This window comes from Chrysemys picta, chromosome 1 (genome assembly GCF_011386835.1).
Source record: "Chrysemys picta bellii isolate R12L10 chromosome 1, ASM1138683v2, whole genome shotgun sequence".
NCBI classification, from domain to species: Eukaryota; Metazoa; Chordata; order Testudines; family Emydidae; genus Chrysemys; species Chrysemys picta.
Window position 1 is genome coordinate 101,627,560 of NC_088791.1, and position 20,183 is coordinate 101,647,742.

Genomic DNA, 20,183 nt, shown 5'->3' on the forward strand with positions numbered 1-20,183 from the left:
TTTGAGAAGCAAGCAGAGGTGGAAGTGGTCCATGAGAGGGGGAGTCTGTTTCTTATGCAAAGATGTCTGGAGAAGGAAAAGACTGGGGAGAATCTGGTTTAATCTGTTCATTCTTATTGTGTTGACCATTTGTTGAACTCTGAGAAGATGTTTGGCCGCTTCCATGACACAGGAAATGTGGACCCAGCCATGAGAAGCTTACAATGTAAATTAGACACAGCCTCTTGGCTTGATTTTGAACACCCATCAATCTCATTGAAGTTACTGGGAGATGCGGTTGCTCAGCACCTTTGAAGATGAGTCCACAAGGGCCAAATTCAGAGTTGACATAATTGGGGAGGGACATTGGGGGGTAAGTTACACATTGGTAAGAGTGGATGAAAGTGAGTATAATTTACACATTGAGCCTGCCCTGCCTTATCTTACATCCTCTTCTTGGTTGCTTTGCTTGCTATGAGCCCACGCTTCTGCCTCTCCAAGTCCCACACCAGTTCCACACCCTTTCCACACCAGTTGCACACCCGTTCCAAACCAGCATTTGCACCACTTCTCAGTTTGGCTTATGGCGTGCAGTTCGAAATTGAGTTCATACACAGATTATATGTACAAGAGGCACTGGATAAAAGGCTGGCCTTTTCTGTAGTTGTGGCCTGGTTTTCGAAGGAGCTGCTGAGCACCCACAGGTATGAATGAAGTCAATGAGAGCTGTGGCCATTGGAGTTCTGTTTTCATGATGTGTGTTCAGGGCTTGGCAAGGTTATCAATGAAAGGCTGCATGGAAAAAGTCAATTTTGGGGAGAGCCATCCATGCAAAGAAGGAGGTATCTGAGCAAATTACTGGAGCGGGGAGTTCTAAGTCATAGCATGGAAGAAGGCTTAAAGACAAGAGTAGGAAGATAACACAGAGCTGGACAGGTAGGAGGCTTGGAAAGAGCACAGACAACTGGATAGGAGAAAATGAAAGCAGAGACCTAGAGCCAAATACTCAGCTGGCATCTGTCTGACTCCAGTGGTATCCTTATATATGTCCCCAATGGAGCTTCACTGAATTATGCCAGCTGAGAATCTAGCCCATGTGAAATTGCTGTGCAAAGAGCAGGAGAAAGAATAGCAGTGAAACAGCAGCTATGCCCTGCTTAGAATTGCACTTGGGGGGATTTTCACATAAAACAAGCTTTATTACATGAGAAAAGTGATTTGTTTTCCAGGGACTGCTGCCACGAATTGTTGGGTCATGTTCCCATGTTAGCAGACAAAGAATTTGCACAGTTCTCACAGGTAAGGAACCTTGTCTGTAATTCCAGTAGCAACGAGTACAAGGGACTAGATATGATTTGCTATTTTAATTTTGAAGGTTTGATTCTCCCCCATTTATAGGGTGGTGGTGGTGTTTGTACTCTCTTGCATTGGGGGTGCCAGCTACACCCTAGAGGAAATATACCCCAGGGCAGGGCAGGCAGTGTCACCTAGGGGAGATAAGTGGCAAGGCAAGGCAGGCAATGTCACATAGGGGAGGTAAGCACCAGAGCAGGCAGTGTCTCCTAGGGGAGATGAGAACCAAGGCAGAAATAAGAAGAGGGAAGCTTCAGTTGCAATGGAGACCCCTAAGCACTGCCTGCCTGAGAATGAATAGGCTCTTCTCTTAGGTACCCATCATACTGCATGGGAACTCGCATCTCTGGGTTTCACAGACAGGAGCCATCATAATTTAGGTTGATCCTGTCCCTGCATTTTCATTTCAATCTACCAGGGTACTTTTATCTTGTTTATAAATGGCCATATTCTGACACCATTACTCATATTGATTAGAGCTTTACCTCATGAGCAGTCTCCTTAAAGTAAACGGAACTTACATGTGGAGTAAGCTGTTACTCCATATAAAAGTATCAGAATCTGGCCCAAAGTGGATTTAGTGCTGCTGAAAACCTGTGTTCTGTGGCTAATTAGGGAACTGCAATCTCTAGGGATTGCCAATCTGTTCTCTAATTAAACACAGAACAGGTACAGCATGGGAAAAAACAGCACAAGCTTCCCCTACCCTGCATTGTTAATGTGCCTCAAACTTGAACTGGTGGGAGCCTCCCAGGGATGAGAAGGTTCCTCATGCAGTCCCCATCAGTCTTTGCCCTCTACTGAGACTGCCAACAGAATCGTCAGTATTTTTGTGATATAGACGCCTGTCCAGTAGTTCTGGAAAGAGATCACCAGTTGGTTCCATGTCACGGAGCCTGGGGTCAGAGATCAAAGCCAAGGGTCGGAGCCAGAGTCAGGAATCAAAGTCAATTACCTGGAGTGAAGAAAGGCTTGGGCAAGGCTGGAGTTAAGGCAGAACCAGGGCTGGGAACAAGCAGGAGCTATCACATGGTCATCAGTTTTGGTCATTACCATATTCGAACCAGTGAATCATATAATATTCTAATGCCCTGTGACTGCCCTGCCCTGTGGGGGGAACACTCCCTTTTGCTTGATACTAGAAATAAAGAACCATTAAAAGATGTAAAAATAAGGGGCTATAGTAATTTCAGAACCACCAGGTTTTGTTGTTGTTTTCTCTGCTCTGTTATGGAAGAGCGAACACAGGCTCACAAAAGCTCACTGATTGAAGTGAATGACATCAAGTGTTTTTCATGGCTGAATTCCTGTCATGGAAATTCTTCTTGATTTCATCCACTATGTGAAAATTAATGGTAAAAATGCCCTTGTTTTGTTTTTGTTACTATGACACTGTATCCAGGGCTTGAACTGTAAGGAGGCTCCGGAGAATTGCAGTTCCCACTGTTAAAATAATGTAATTAGCTTAATGGGGAGCATACAAGGGAGTAGACAGATTCTTGCTGTCAACTCTGCTGCTGAAAAGTTCAGTAGTGCTCTTTTGAAGTGCCAATAGGCCCAATCCAGCTCTCACTGAAGTTGATGGGAGTCTTTCCATTGTCTTTAATGGCAGTTTTAACAGGCTCAAATTTCCATTGGGCTGGTAGAACTATAAAGTAATTTGTATCTCAAGCAATTCTGGAGGTGTATTATGCTCAGATTACCAAGGTCTATTCGATTCTATTCTATTTTATACCCATGTTCACCACTGTAGTATCTTCCAGTAGTCCATAAAGCCATGTGACTACACATCTGTCACATGTTGTTTGTTCTCTCCTCCTCTCCCCAGAGGGAGAAGTGTGAGTAGTGGAGTGTCTTTTCTTGGTAGCATATGTCTTTTAAAATATATATATACACCTGTTACTCGGTGTTTGTTCTAGAAGACAGGACAAAGAAATGCACCCTGCCCTTGGATCGGAAAGTGGTGAGGTTTGTGCTGTACCTTTGCTCTTGGGGAAATTCATTCCACAGATTGGGATTGCTCTGGAGAAAGATCTGTCTCCTGCACAGACGAGCTTGACTCAGATTGTCCAGAATTCCACTGCACCGGGGAGCCGAGTTGTTGCCCGCAGACTTTTAGATGGTCTTGTACATACCCTGGGCCCAGGCCACGGAGTACCTTGAAGATAAGGACTGAGACCATAAATTTGATTCTAAATTCTATGTGATAGAGACATAGGCGGTCATAGCCAGTGGTCAGAGCAGGAGTCATGCCCAATGATCAGAGCAAGAGTCAAGTCTAAGTCATTAGAACAGACGTCCGTAGCCAAGGATCAGAGTCCAGGGCCAGACCCAAGGGTCACAGCCAGAGTCAGTAGCCAGAGCCTAGGGTCAGCGATCAGAGCCAAGTGTCAGAGCCGGAGTCAGAGGTCAGGAATTGGAGTCAAGGGTCAGAACTGGATTACCTGGAGTGAGGAAAGGTTTGGGCAAGGCTGGAGTCAAGGCAGGACCAGGGCTGGGGACAAGCAGGAGCTATCACAGCCATGGGCAAATGCTTTGAGCAGCTGCTGAACTGCTGCTGCAGCTGGGCTTAAGAGCCAGCCTGCTGACTCTGCAAACCAGTTGGGCAGTGTAGTCAGGCAGCCTAGCACCAGCAAGCTGCACTCGTTAGGTTGCCCAGAGACTTGCTGTGCTGCAAGCCCTGCTTCATACTGGCAATGCTGCATGTCCTGATTCCTGACAGAGGGAAGGACAGGTGTGATGTGCTTGTGGTAGCCTGCATTGCTGAGGAGACACTGTTGCATTCTGAACTAGTTGGAGCTTCTTAAACACAGTAGGCTTCATGGCCAGGTATATCGCAGTGCTGTAGTCCAGCTGAGAGGTGACGAAGGCATGAATAACTGAGGGCAGGTCTTCGCTCACTAGAATGGGACGGAGTTTTCTAACCAAGTGGAGCTGATAGAAAGCATTCCTCACAGATGCTGCTATATGAGAGCTCAGCGAGGCATCCAAGAGTAGTCCTAGACTACAACTGAATTGACCAATTATGGCTGTCTATCTTCCACCAACAGGGACTGCACCGTAGCTACAAGCTCTTCACAATACTTTCCTCTGCCCACCAACATCACCTCCATCTTGCTCAGGTTCAGCTTCGGCCAGCTGATCTCCATCCAAGAGCTGAGCTCATCCAAGCACTGGGATGGATCTCTTGATGGCAGTAGTGTGGTCACATGTGGTGAAGGATAGGTAGAGCTGTGTATCATTTGCATATTGTTGGATCTTGAGTCCACGCCATCTGACCCATTTACCTAGTGGTTACATGTAGATTTAACATGAAAGAAGCAGCAGCAGAGCTTCCTTGCCCATTGGAGTTCTGACTGTACGACGTGTCTGGCATGAGGCATGTTACTTCCTTACTCACACAGAGTCTTTGTAGTGAGAGCCATTTCTGCTACTCTCACTCCTTCAATCAAAAAACACAATCGAGTTTGCAGGATCACATCATTGATACAGGACAGAAGGAGCGAACTTTTTCAATCTCAGATAAGGTTTGGTTCAAGTTTTTGGTTATTTTTCTGGTGCTAAGGGGACGGCGGTTCTTTTTTTATCCAAACCACTTCACTCATTCTCAGGGCTGGCTCCAGCATTTCTGCCGCCCCAAGCAAAAAAAAAAAAAAAGCCGCGATCGGCAGCGGCAGTTCAGCGGCAGGTCCTTCGCTCCTAGAGGGAGTGAGGGACCTGCCGCCCCTGAATTGCCGCAGGTGCCGCCCCTCTCCCTTGGCCACCCCAAGCACCTGCTCATTCTCACCTGTAACATGCTGCTGAATTCTTTTCTGTACAGTCAGGGTTGAAGATGGAGAGTTCCAGAATGGGCCTTGTAGCTGAGGGGGAAAGAGGAACAGTTAGGAAGAGAGGAGAAGAAAAGAATAGGGGAGACAGTAAAGAGGCAGGAAGAGTACCAGAGAACAGGAAAGTATCAGGGAATCCAGAAATGTAGATAGGGAGACAGAGAGGGCAAGGGGGAAGCAATTGAAAAGGCAAGGCTGGGTGGGTAGGCTGGCAGATGGGCATCAAGGACAGTGAGTGGAGCTGGCATAGGAGCTAGAAAGGGGTCTGGCAGGTGGGAAAGAGACTATTTGTATGTTGCCAGGTCATGCAATGGGAGAAGCTGGAGGTGTCATCCAGCCATATAGACCTTGGCCTCGTAACAAGATTTCTTTGTTGTTTGGGGAGAGACGGCACGTGCCTTGGGTCAAAACTAGGCTAAGAGCTGGTCAACATTAGGCCAAGAACTACATGCAATTAAACAGTTTTAATGATCAACAAATCTGGTTCCTTCTGCTGTGTAGATGGGGCCAGAGAGACAAAGGTATCCTGGAAACCCCTGTAGGACATATTGGTTGACAAATAGCAATGACTATTTCATGTTAGAAATGAGATAGTACTCCTCTATGTCTGTCTTTCTCCTGTTGGCTAAACAATAACACAAGTATAACATTGTCTACTTGCTTTAGGCTATTGGACTGGCTTCTCTTGGATCATCTGATGTTGAGATTGAAAAACTGGCAACAGTAAGTATAGATTACACTTTAACATCAGAGATAAAATACAAGGGCCCTGATTTTGAGAAAATACTGAGTGTTCACTTTCAGGTGTCTCAAGTTGGGTACCCAAAATGAAGGCATCACAAAAGTTGTCTCTGAACTGTATCTCCAGATCAGGAAAGGGCAGAAGCATGTGCTCAAGTCCATCCTTCTTCAGGAAAGCAGATAAGCACATGTGTAACTTGAAGCAAGTGTTTAATTACTGTATTTTCTGGCATATAAGACTACTTTTTAACCCAGGAAAATCTTCTCAAAAGTCGGGGGTCGTCTTATACGCCGGGTGTCGTCTTATAGGGCGGGTGCTGAAACTTCCGAGCTGGACTGGAGAATCTGCGGTCGCCGCATATGGTGGGGGGAGCTCAAAAACGGCCGCGGCCGCATCCCCGCCCGATGACGAGGTGAGGGGGCGCCTCACCGGGAAGGTGTAAGTGAAGGGCGGGGCAAGCTGCAGGCATCCGGGACGCCCGGGGTATGGAAAAAAGAGATAGAGCGGCACTGTGCCCAGAAAAACACGCCTCTTTCACCCGTCTGGCCCGCCCTTGTATCCTATTACCGTACCTCCTTCTCTGCCTCTCAGATCTCGCTCCTGAGGACTGCAGTGAAGCGGCGCAGGCGCGCATGTGCGAGATCTGAGAGGCAGAGAAGGAGGTACGGTAATAGGATACAAGGGCGGGCCAGACGGGTGAAAGAGGCGTGTTTGCGCTACCGCTCTGATAGTCTTGGAGACAGGGAGGGCTGGGCAGGCAGGGAGAGCTGACCAATCCAAGCAGGCTTTGTATACAACAACCAGCCAATCGCCGGTAAGGTACATCGCTTGCCGTGATTGGCTGGTTGTTGTATACTGGGTACCACATACAGTACAGCACCAGTATCTGTACCTGTTCATACAGTATAGCACCAGTACATACAGTACAGTATACAAATGTCCAACAGTCAAAACCCCATCATGGCTCCACCAGCAAGAAGAAATATGAAGCCAGTTTCAAACTTAAAGTTGTAAACTTTGCCATGGAACATAGTAACTGCGCTGCTGCAAGACAATATGGAGTAACAGAAAAGATGGTTCGGGACTGGAAAGCAAATGAAAAAGCATTAAAGAGTATGCCAAGGGGTAAGTGTGCATTAAGAAGAGGCACTCCACATTGGCCAGAACTCGAAAAACATGTAGCAGACATGGTGAATGAGCATCGCCAAAACGGTTATGTAGTGACACGAAATAAAATACATTTGTTTGCACTTCAGTGGGCCAAATCTAACCCAGATCACAGCAACAGATTTAAGGCCACTGTATCCTGGTGTACTAGATTCATGGGAAGGCATAATATGGTACTGAGGCAAAAGATGAAAATTGCCCCAAAATTACCTGCAGATCTTGATAGCAAAGTAAATAGTTTCCATCGATACGTAATACAACAGCGCACTAAACATGGCTATGCGTTAAGTAGTATTGGAAATATGGATGAAACTCCAATGAATTTTGATATGGTTGGAAATAAAACTGTCCATCAAAAAGGTGAAAAAACAATTTTAATTAAAACAACAGGACATGAGAAGTCCAGTTTTACAGTGGTACTAGGATGCACAGCTGATGGCGCCAAACTGAGACCAATGATTATTTTTAAAAGAAAAACAATGCCGAAATTCAAGTTCCCTGTTGGTTGTTTTGTACATGTGAATGAAAAAGGCTGGATGGATGAAGAAGGGGTAAAGCTATGGCTTGATAATGTATGGAGCAGGCGACCAGGTGGACTTATTCAAAAATGTAGTCTACTGGTGTGGGATATGTTCAGGGCTCATTTAACTCCCAGCACCAAGCAAATGCTTGCAAGACTAAACACAGATGCGGCAGTTATTCCTGCAGGATTGACATCGTTGGTACAGCCACTGGATGTGTGCCTAAACAAGCCATTTAAAGATCGCATTCAAGAACAGTGGAATGAATGGATGGTTAGCGGCGAAAAGTCATTCACAAAAGGAGGAAACATGCGTGCTCCACAGTTGGATGTTTTGTGCAAGTTTGTTATAAAAGCCTGGAATGATATTGATGCAGAAACAGTAATCAAGTCTTTCAAGAAGTGTGGCATATCAAATTCATTAGATGGTATGGAGGACGACTACTTGTGGCAAGATGAAGAGGAAGCTGAAGCTGAGACCACACCATCTGATACGGAATTCGATCCATACGATGACTGCCTTACAAATGTATCACAAGATGTCATTGATGTACTTATGATATCCGATGACGAACAGGAGGATTTTGAAGGCTTTTAAAGGGAAACTGTCACGCCAGCAAAACCTGTAAAAATACCGTAGCTTGCAGTTATGATGGGCGTTGCTAACTCGCCAGGGACTTGCCCGGCACTTGCTCTCTCTCTCTTGTTTGTTATCTTCCTCCTATCATCATCAGTTCCAGTTTGGTTGACAGCTTAGAAAACAAACAGCATGGCAGCTCTCATGGGTTTATTGTCTTATCCTTCCTTTCAGCTTTAGAGTGAATTAGGAAAAGTTTAATCCACTTGCACTGTTTTATGTTTACATGTTTGATGACAAACAGCCTTATGTTTATAAGTGACAGTTTTCCTGCTAAGTACCTGCATGTCATAAGCATTTGAATTAAAATTACCATATTGAAATCAAATCTGATGTTTTTTTAATTTTTTTTTGGTGTGCGTTGGAAGAGGGGTAGTCTTATACGGCGAGTATATCCCAAACTCTATATTTTAACTGGAAAAGTTGGGGGTCGTCTTATACGCCCAGTCGTCTTATACGCCGGAAAATACGGTATTTTCCTGAATCTGAATGTCTTCCTGAATCAGGGTCTTCATTGAGTGCTGTTGTCACAAGCTAGTTCTTAATTGCCTCTCAAGTGAGATGCATGGTCTAGTGCCCAGAGCACAGGTCTTGGGAGCCAGGAATATCTGCATTCCCTCTCATTTTTGATACTTCTCTCGCTCTCGCTCTCTCTGTGATCTTGGTTAACTCATTTAGTTGGTCTGCTTCTGTCTCTCCACCTGTAACAGGGCTATTACTGCCTATATCATAGGACCATTGTGAGGACTATCTAGTTAATGTAATTAAAGTGTGCTGCTAAGTGTTATGAGATTGATTTTACTGAAGCTAACTTTGAACCACCATTGATTCCTTCATCTATTCAGTTCTTAATATTTAGATTGAACGTGTTCTACACAGCTGTGTGAGAGCAGGACAGATTGAAAGTTGTCAGCATTCATGTTTGAACTCACTGCCCAGACAGCATCATATCACATATCACACTATAGCTGTGAGTGTCAAGATTCAAGATCCTCACTCACTTAGCATCACAGAAGTGGCACAGGGGTACTTTCAGAAAGAACGGGGCACCCCATTCCACCTTCCTATCCCTCAGGATCCAACCAAAGAGATCCTATACTAAAAAGATGAGGAATGGGAAAAGATCCCCATTAGAAAATAAAAAGGACCTAGATGATTAGAACATCACAAATGGAGTATTATCATTTGAAATGTGGGTAAAGTAGTTAGAAGAGAAAACCCCTAAGGAACAACAATCCTGGGTGTTTGTTTCTTTGTTTGCCTGTTTGTTGTTTGGGGTTTTTTAATTGTAAATGTCCTTGCAAATAACAAGTCAAAGAACTATGAAGGTCTATATCAAAGAAACCAAGATATATAGGTAGATTAGTCTCATACTCTTCTGTGAAGTATCAGCAACTCTTTAAGCGGAGTGCTGTAAACAAATCACATAGGGCTTGATTGAAACTTAGGGCTCAGTCCTGTGTAACAGGAAGTGCATAGCTGAATGCCCCAGAAGGGGGCCTGAGATGAATTGTGAGACAGAGCCACATTGGGAATATGAATGATTCCTTCCTTCCCTGTTGTTTCTTGTTCTTGGGGCAGGTTATAGGTTCCACCCCTCCCTGCCCTTTGGTTGGAGAAAGGTAGGCCCTGCTTCCTCCCTCCCCCAGCTTCCCCATGTCTGCAACCGCAATGTGGGAAGTGTTAACAGGGTTGCAGAGGGGGAAAGTGTCCTAATTCCCTTACTTTCCTCAGCAGGTCTGTAGGGCTGGGTCATACTCCAGCACTTAATGTGCAACTACTTCAATTTGCAAGGGCAGCCAAAAGATATTTGTCCTTGTTTTCTGTTGTAATGTGATAAAGATGGAATGGACTTAATTTTAAAGTGGATGTTGGTGCTAAGAGATGGATAATTTCAAATTTCTGCTAATAGTGCCATACAGAGAATGGAGGGGAGGGGACTTTTCCTATTTCATTTTGCTCAAGTAGTAGATAAATTTAAATATATAAATATGTAAATATATACATATGTAAGGATATTTTCTTAAAATATACAAACTTAATGCTTAAAGATAACTAGAAATTAAGAAAAGTAATAAGGAGAAAAGAAACAAAAGAAAGATAGGGCACAAGTAAACAAAAGGGGAGGTGATTATTAGATTAGTTTATGGTTCTCACAAACTGATTAGTTGTTCTTGGTTATCAGCTCTATTGGTTTACTATTGAGTTTGGTCTCTGCAAACAAAATGGATCCATCAAAGCTTATGGGGCAGGACTCCTTTCGTCTTACGGGGAGCTTGTGGTAAGTAAAATGTATTTATTATTGACTGATTCCTATGATCCATTTTCTAACGTTTGTGGGAAAAGTTAATGAATGTTTTCTGACATCAAAATATTCTGAGGATCATTTTAAAAAACACTTGATCACCACGTTTAGAACCTTACTTCTCCACTCCTCCCGCCCTAGAAAAATTCAGATATTCCCTTCTCTCCTACAACAGCCATCACAAATGTGGATAGAAAAATTATAGCGTTGTCTGTCTTCCAACTAAATAGCCAACATAGCCATGAAAACTAACTATACTCGTGAACTAACATAGCCATGAAAACTTACTATACTCGTGTACCTTCCCCAGTACAAGCTTGGTCTCTCTCAGCATATGCACAATGTGCCCAGCCATTTGATGGCATCAGTAGTAATCAGGTAGAGAGCCGGTAGCCCGCCCTCAAAAGAAGTCAGTGAGCACTTGTCAAGGATATGCGACAGACTGAAGTTGACTGCAGCTGTATCGCAGGTCATTAGAAAAACCCGATTTAAAGAGATTAGCTGCACAGTTGCCCTGTCCTGTTCAAAACTGGATGAGATTACTAGGGCCCTACCAATTTCAGGGCCATGAAAAATGCATCACGGACCATGAAATAAGCCCTTCCCTGTGAAATCCGATGCCCCCTTGTTCCTAGGAGCACCCCAGCAAAGGGGACTCCTTGCTTGGCTGGGCAGGGAAGGGACAGGACTTGTCCATCTCCTGCACAGCTGCTCTGCGGGGGGGAAACTAGACCCACCTCTGGGTGCCTTCCCCTGCTGCAGGACGCGCTCTGGGACTGGGCAGCAGCCCCAGAGGTTCCTGCAGCTGGAGGAGACTTGTGGAGTTATGTCTGATCTTCCCTGTGCTGCTGGGAGCGCCTGAGCAAAGGGGGCTCCTAGCTCCGGCAGGCCAGGGGAGGGACAGGTCTTGTCGATCCCCTGCACAGATACTCTGTGGGGGAGGCAGAACTCAGACCCACCTCCACCTCTAGGAATCTCCTGCAGCTGCAGGAAGCTCTGCGGTTGCTGCACAGAAGTGAGGGTGGCAATCCCATGACCCCTCCTACAACAGGTTTGCAACCCCCACCCCCACAATCCCTTTTCGGGTCGGGACCCCCACGATTACAACACCGTGAAATTTCAGAGTTAAACATCTGAAAACATGAAATTTACCAATTTTCAAATCCCATGGTCGTGAAATTGACCATAATGGACCGTGAATTTGGTAGAGATGACCACAGATGCCTTGGCAGAGCAAAACCTGGCAGATAGAAGCATGGTTGTCCAACATTAAGCTAGTGTAGCTGCCTGTTGTTCACTAGAGGGCAGTGAGTCTTCTGAGATTGGTGTGCTCCTACCTCCTGCAAACCAAACTGCAGGGTTCAGTTTCCAAACTGAATGGTGCATGGTTTGGAGAGCTTTCCCTTATGGTCTGCAGGGAAAGCTTCCCTCATTAACACTAGTATAGAAGTATGTGTGCCTTTGTTACAATGTATTGTGATCTTGTGCATGACCATTTTTTAAAACTGTATTACAGAGGTACAGCACATATACATATAATACTGGACTTTCTCGCTTTGAACCAAAAGATCAACGTGCATCTCCACAAATTATGCTCAATTACCATATATTTGGTTTAGACTTATACTTGTTCTAGGATAAAGTCTGCAGGCTACTTGTGTTTTCTTAAACTTCCCTCTGCCATCACCATGTGCATTGTCAACAAATATAAAATTTATAGCTGATTTTATTTATCTTCTAAAACCTGTCAGATCCATTATCAAAACTGAATATGGAGCAAGGCTCAACATTTGTTTTAATCCCCTTATATGTCTGAATACTTTATAGCTTTAAATCTAATTTATTTCAACATTAAGCAGGGTAATAAAGGATACTGGTGCTCATGTCTCCAAATACGTATGTTTTGAGGCAGCTAGGTTAAAGTTCAGAAGCTCAGCAAAGGTTAACTAGTAGTTTTTCAGCATGGCCTCTAGTGATTTTGACAGAGCTTTAAATCTCCTTTAAGTGATTAATCACCATAGAGGAATCCAGTCAAGTCCTAAGGCTAAGTCTGTGGTGAGAGAAACTGAGTTAGTATACGACCTTGGTTGTAAAGGCTAAAGTTACATCTGCCATTTAACTGAATGTAGAAGGCAAGCAATATGTATTGCTGCCTTATTTTCTCATTAAGAGCTGTAGAATCATTCGGAGATGTTTTAACTCCTTCCCTGCGAACTGCTGCTACTTCATTTTAAAATGAACTGCTTCCATTCAACCATTCTATTCTATTTTATCAAGGTTCTCATTCGCGCTCATCACTGTAGTCTCCGAGTGCCTTCCAATATCTCATTAAGTAACTTGACTAACATCTGTGTGTGTTCTCTCATTCTCTCTATCCCAGGGGGATATTTTTAAAATAAACATGTTGCTATGTATTTATGTTACAGAAGGCAAGGCCAAAGAGATGCACCTAGCTCTTGGGGTGAAAGGTGGTGAGGTTTATGATGGCCCTTAATACCTGGCATGGAGGGGACCATTCCACAGTCTCAAACCAGCCCCTGAGAGAGTTCTAGCTCCAGCAATCTTTACCCTTATTGTAGAGAATTCTGTTGTGTCAAAGAAGTGGAGTTTCTCAAGTCAGCACATTGAGCTGGAAATCCCATGCAGTATCACTACCTCTTGCAATTTTATCACTAGTGTCATGATATTTGATGGTGTTCTTCAAGCCACAGAACATGAATTCACGAGAATCTCAGCTGCTTTTTTTTTTAAATGAAAGTTTCTAGGTGCTTCTAGTCATAGTCAGAAACAGAGCACACAGAGCCTTTTTCATGGGATTTGGGTACTTCCTATAGCAAAACTGGCTGAAACCAGCAGTGTAAAACACACCTCCAAACGTTTCTGAATCTTTAGAAAATGGCTATGTAAGTGTGTAGGCATGTGTGGCTGTCCCTCACTGTCAATCTCCGAGGGTGGCCCCACCTCTTTGCTGTCACGCACCTGGAATGACAGTCTGTACAAAAGAGAAATTAGCTTAAAGAGAAATTTGTCCCTAGGTCTCAACCCTCAGGCAGGGCAGAGCTGTGAATAGTCTATGAGCCCAGGCCCTCAAGCAGGGTGGGGCACCACACAGTCTAGGGCTCGGGAAGGGGGTGAGCACCACACAGTCTAGCATCCTAGCTCAGCAGATGGTAGAACAACACAGGTCTCCTGGCCTATGGTGTGGAGGCTGCCACCTCAGGGGTGAGATGGCAGGGGCAGGGGGACGCAGGCCCACCTGACTCCACCACATCCCAGCCCAGGGCCCTAACAGTGGCAGAGTGATCCAGCCACAACATGCTGACCTAGAGTCAGCCAGCAATGTAGCCAGACAGTAGTCGACTGCCCATTGCTACTACCTGAACCCTGGGGTCATCCTCCATCTCCTCAGGGTACACTGCCAGTGGCAAGCCCAGCAGCTTCTCAGTGTCAGCCAGGTCTGGCAGCTCTGGCAGCTCAGGAGAGTCCTCAGACCAGAAGTCTTCTGCGGTCTCCTGCATCAGCAGTGGGGAGAACATGTCCATCTCCCTTGGTGGCTGCAACCCAATTGAGCTGCAGGGTCCACCGTTTATACTTCCTGTTCCTCTCCCACCCCTCTGCTTCCGGTGTGGCGAGTGTGGCTTTCCTGGTTCTGCCCACTAGGGGGCATCTGGCCATCCCTCGCTGTCAATCTCCAAGGGTGGCCACACCTCTTTGCTACAGGTTGGTTGTGCAACAGGCTAAGTGGAACTGGAGAAAGAGGATAAGATGTCAGGAAGAACATACACTGGTGTGAGACTAGAGGCTCAGGAATGCAGGCATGAGGATTGTTCCTGAGCGTGGTTTGAAGACAAACAACCATGCCTCAGAACATAAAGGTGGCCTCTCAATATGTTTAATAGAGCTTTGTTTCTTTCATCGCCATGAACTTGTTGCATAATTTATTGCTAATTAAATAAGTTAATGGGACTTTAAAAATAAAACATGAGGATTGTGAGATGAAGGGACAGCTGTGTTACTGAAACCAGGAGCTTCACCCACAGCTCATTTGCTTGGGAGAGACCTGCATAGTCAAAGACTTCATAGCACTTTTTAGCATTTAGAAAGAAATTTCAAATCATTATCTGATAAGAGGCAAGTGACTCAAAACTAGATGGTTAGCTCAAAATCAGAGATAATGTCATCAATCTCTGAATGATAGAGAGCCAGATTCTGCCATCCTTACCCACTTTGGTAAAAGGGATTATTGTTATGACATTTTTTCTGTCAACTCCCTATCTAGTATTTATACCTATGATTTGCATTTGCCTTCTTTATTAACATTTCAGAATAAATGTTTAAATAGCTTCACACCCTGAATTTGATTCTAGAAAAGGGTTACGGTATGCCCACCCTGCATTGTTGTAATGCATGAAACATCTTCTTTTCCATGTGTGTTGTATTAGTGAAAAATTATGAAAATAAACTTCAAACTGTAAATGTAGTATCCTAATCATAATTTATCTTGCCCCATCCCGAATGCACTTTAGAATCTTAATCAGTACAGTGGATGTTTATTTTGTTACGTCTTTATGCACAAATTCTAACCTTTTGTGTTGTTTTTTGTTTTTAAAGTATGCTTTATCAAACAAGCCTGAGCACAAACCGTTCGATCCCGAACTGACTGCAGTTCATCCGTATCAGGATCAGACCTTCCAACCTGTCTATTTTGTAGCAGAAAATTTTGAAGATGCCAAGGCCAAACTCCAGTGAGTCTGCCATTGATGCACATTCTTTTCATAGAGACAAATACATTGGGCCAAATGCTAATCTCCAATGCACAGGAGGCACTACTACACCCTACCCGATCTGGTAGCTGAGCTAAGGTTAGAAGCTGGGCTCCATTTACAGTATCAAGGTAGATACATCATCATTCCATAAAATATGGTGGCTGACTCAGAATACACACGATCTGCACATTTTTTTAATAAATAAAAGTACACCTCTACGCCGATATAATGGGACCCGATATAACACGAATTAGGATAAAGCAGCACTCCGGGGCGGCGGGGCTACGCACTCCGGCGGATCAAAGCAAGTTCGATATAACGCGGTGTCACCTATAACGCAGTAAGATTTTTTGGCTCCCGAGGACAGCGTTATATCAGGGTAGAGGTGTACTGCTTTTTAAAAGTAATAGTTGCATATAAGACTCCATCTACATACTTATCCAGCCCCCAGCCCCAACATCCAAAAGATGCCTTACTCACATTTGTCCTCGCACCATCTCTCTGAGGTAGGTTCTGATGCTGAGAGGTAGAGAGATTAAATGACTTTCCCAAAGTCACACAGGAAGTTTGTGGCAATCAGGAATTGAAGCTAGATCTCTTGTAGCCCTGTCAAAGGGCTTTACTATAAGGCCATAGGCGCTGACTCCGTGAGTGCTCTTGGGCTGGAGCACCCAAGGAAAATTAATAGTGGGTGCTCAGCACCCACCAGTGGGCTCCTCCTCCCTCCCCCCCCCAGTGTCTCCCACCAGCAGCAGGCTCCACCAATCAGCTCCTCCCCCACTCCTCCCAGCACCTCCCACCTACCCTGATCAGCTGTTTGACGGCATGTGGGGAGGCAGGAAGAGGTTGGGGGTGAGGCTGGGTGATGCATGCCCCAGATGCCAGGGAGTGGAAGGGGCGAGGGGCCAGGAGCAGATGGGGCGGGACCAACCAGCCCCTCCTCCGGCTGCCAGGATGCCGTTCTGCAGCATGGCGGTCCGGCGTTGGCAGCTGCCTGACATAGCCTGCTCAGCCTGGCTGGGAAGACAGCTTCCGCTCCCTGCCTGGGCTCGGGTGCCAGGGACCGGGGGTGAGCGAGCCAGAGCCTCCCTCCACCTGGCACGTTTCCGGCTTGCTCAGCCGTGGTCCACAGCAGCCAAGCCCGGGCAGGGAGCGGAAGCCGCCTCCCCAACCAGGATCTCTCAGACAGAGCAGCGACCGGCAGGGGTGGCATTGGAATGGCTCCCTCCCACTCCCTGCCTGAGCTCCCTCCTGCCAGGAATGTGCCCTGGGGGGGGGGGGCAGGTGCAGAGGTATGACAGAGTGCCCCCCCCCCCCAAACACACACAGGTAATGTGTGTTGGGGAAACCACTGTGACCCAGGCTGGGCATGGGGGAGGGTCACCGGGGGGATGACATGTGACTGGTCACGGGACTGCCTCTTTAGATCGCGCCCCTCCCCCCCGTATGGGGAGGTACCAATTGTCTATGAGGTGCCCTTGGGGGAGGGAGTGGAACAGGGGTGGAAAGAGGCAGGATGGGGCCTTGGGGGAAGGGGCGGGGCCTGGGATGGAGTGGAGGTCGAGCACCCCCCGGGAAATGAGGAAGTTGGCGCCTATTCGTAAGGCCATCCTTCTGTCCCAAATGTGTAAGCACAAGGGAACAGAATTAAAATTCACAGTCAACCTAAGTTCTGGCATAACATTAGAGTGCAACCTAGGTAACATTCTTATAAAACAGGGTGTGTCGGGCGGGGCAGGGGAGGATATAATTTCCTAGATTTTTTTTAAAAGGTAATAAAAAATCCTATTGTGTAACAATGCCCTCCCCTGCTTTTAGCAGTGTTTGAACACTGAACCATCAGCACATTAGCTGGCAGGAGGAGAAGGCAGCTATTAGTTGTAGGGGTGGGTAAGAGGCTGCTGGGGACATGTGATGGGTCAGGGTGGGGAATTCTTCAAGGAGAGCCCACTCCAGCTCTCTTTCCCTCAACCTCCTGAAGACGCTGTCTTTTCCAAGGGTTCCCAGTGTACAGTCTTCTATTGCGGTAGTAGCAGCAATTTAGGCTTCACCTTAGGTTACAGTGTTCAGTTATTTTCATACTCTGCCAAAATGTTGCTGACAACTCACCTGACTGAAGAAAAATGGTGATTTTTCAAAAGTGTAAATCTCTGTCAAACCTGAAGAGAATGTTATGGAGCAATGAAAAGGCAATTCTCTGGCCTCAGGGCTTTATCCAGTCCAAATTTCAAAAGCCTACTGCAATGGAGGTTTTGCAGCATCTCAAAAAAGAAAAGCTTCACAAGAATCCTTCATGGTGGAAGGTGTTAGGTAACCTAAATGTAGGGATTGCTTCCAGCTCCCACTATAATTATATAAATTCCAAATGGAAACATTGACATAAATGACTGCTATTGATGTAAAACAGGAGTAACATAGTGGTAAATAAGGCCCTACAGGTTTTATGTTTAGGGTTTTGTCTGCAGGTTCAAATGTCATTTACCTATCTCTTATCTTCTCCCCCGTCCCCAATAGAAAATATGCTCTGAAGATCAAGAAGCCTTTTTCTCTTCACTATGATCCATTCACCTGCAGCATAGAGGTTCTGAATACACCTCAGAAAGTCAAGAACACGCTCAGTCAAATGAAAGAGGAGCTGAAAAACCTCTGCTTTGCCCTTGAAAACATTTCTTAAAAGCCAGTTTTAGCTGGTGCTGAAATGTGTACAAATAACCCGAGAACTTACTGATTTCTAGTGGTGAAACTGCGTATCTGAAGATCCTAACTCATGAGTAGCTGAGTCAGTCTAATCACCTCACTGAGTCAAGCTACACAATCTTAGCCACATTCATTACTTGTTATTAGTATGTTTCAGTGACAAACAACAAAATCTTCTACTTTTGATAGATGATATAAGCTAGTATTGAGTGGAGTATATTTATCTACTGCTGTACCCTTTATTGCGTTATACTGATATATAGACACCCACGCCATTTTTCTAGGGCTATCTCATTGAATGACACAACTTTTCAGACATGTGACTTTTGTTTGCCAGTTAAATGATCCCAAACTATCAGGGCTGATAACTTCTTGAAAATATCATCTATATATTTTTGGAGCTCAGTTCTGCAAACAGTTGCTAAGACATATAATACTGGCTACCATGCATAGTCCCCTCAATATGCCCTGTAGAAAATGTTTGTAGGATCAGGCCTTCAACTTGTACATGGTATTTATTTGCGACTGTCACTTCATTTAACAGCCTTCATATACTGGTAGATAATTTAGTGCCATTCACAGGGTCCCAAAGTATGCTATGGATTTACTTTCCTGTATTTCTCTCTCTCTCTCTCTCTCTCTCTCTCTCTCTCTCTCTCACACACACACACACACACACACACACACACACACACACACACACACACACACACACACATTTTCTTTATAGCCATTTGTTTCATTACATCTTGTAGTAATTTATCTGTCTGCTTCTTGCCAATTGGGGCATAGGCAAAAATGTTTGATGACTAATAATAAATCATTTTTGAATAAATCAAGTTTTTTAAAAACAAAATATTATGTTCATCAAGCTAGTTATTTTGCTTTGTAGACTGAACCATGTGTTCAAGGAAGAATAGGTGGAGGATAATGCCATAGAGGAAGAGCTATCAAAATATTTTCTATAGCTGGACTCTGCAGGCCATAGGGTCTCGTTTGTGAATTCCCTCTGAGAGATGGAATTTGGATTTTAGACTTGAGTTTGGCTGGAGCTCAGAGTAGACCTATATTTGGAAGAAATGGCTTTGTTTTGTCCAAAGCCTCACACTTGCCTTGGAGGGACTCCAGGGCCGCCCACACACCCTTGTCTTTTCCAGTTCCTGGAGCAGTGAGAGAAAAAGAAATAACTTAGGGCCAGCTTCTCCTGCCCTTACACATGCTTATTAGTGCCTTACTTCTCAAGTAAGGCCATTGATTGCAGTGGAACTACTCAGGGAGTAGGGTACTGCTCCCTGAATAACGGTGGCAGAATCTAGTCCTGAGCTGATTTTGGTGTTTTTAACAACACACTATTTTGATAAAATGCAGACTTAATGGCAATTGGCCAGATTCATCCCTGGTGTAACTTCATCAACTCCTATGGAGTTCCAACAGTGATTAATTGGACTCATGATTTCAGGGGTAAGCTGCTCTTTCCATAAGAGGCAAAACTTGCTGTCCTTACGCAAGTTCTAGGTCAGGGTCTCATATGATCCAGCAAAGGCTGTTCCAAAAGCAGCACTGATCACACTTGCTTAAGGACTAAATTCTTTAACCCTTATTTGGTGTAAGGACGGAGGAAGAACTGCAGGGTTTGACCCAAAATGATGTGGACCAATTGCGTTGCTCTTACAATAGCTGTTGTTTCATCATCATAAAATAACCATGAAAAAGCTCGCATATGGTGCCAGATGGGGGTGATAGAGGCTAGCAGCAGACAATATCAAACAGAAAAATATATATATATAGTTCACATTTGAGTTGTTTCATGTTAATCTGTCATAGGGTGACTTGAAAGCCAAATAAAACATGTCTTGTGACTTGAAACTGAACTACTGATGAACTCCCTGTGGTGGATATTTTGCTTATGCTGATAAACTTGTTTTTCCTAGATTGGTTGCATGTAAAACAAAACAGTGTATTTTATTAAATCTGTATTTGGGAAGTCATTACTTTTTTTTTCTTAGCCAACTCCATCCCCTACCCATATTGACCCCTCTGAAGTCTCCAGGTGCCTGATTGCTTCCTTGTGGACTTACAAGGAGTTCCCAGCATGGCCACTCCATAGGCTTTTGTGGACTTGGCAAGGCAGAGAGAGGAGTCCTAAGTTACCTCAAGTCTTCATGAAACTGGGCCATGTTTCTCCCCATT

At 44.9% G+C, this 20,183-nt stretch overlaps 1 protein-coding gene across 1 annotated transcript in view; it reads left to right on the forward strand.

Annotated features, from left to right (window-relative positions):
• LOC101942670 (tyrosine 3-monooxygenase-like) overlaps positions 1-19,977 on the forward strand; it is a 43,249-nt gene extending 23,272 nt beyond the window's left edge. Inside the window, exons 8-12 of the mRNA XM_008171792.3 lie at positions 1,209-1,278; positions 5,826-5,882; positions 10,411-10,506; positions 15,142-15,275; positions 17,811-19,977. Of these exons, the coding sequence (XP_008170014.1) occupies positions 1,209-1,278; positions 5,826-5,882; positions 10,411-10,506; positions 15,142-15,275; positions 17,811-17,970 (517 nt within the window). The 3' untranslated portion in view covers positions 17,971-19,977. The remainder of the gene's footprint in view (positions 1-1,208; positions 1,279-5,825; positions 5,883-10,410; positions 10,507-15,141; positions 15,276-17,810) is intronic.
• Positions 19,978-20,183: the final 206 nt, after the last annotated feature.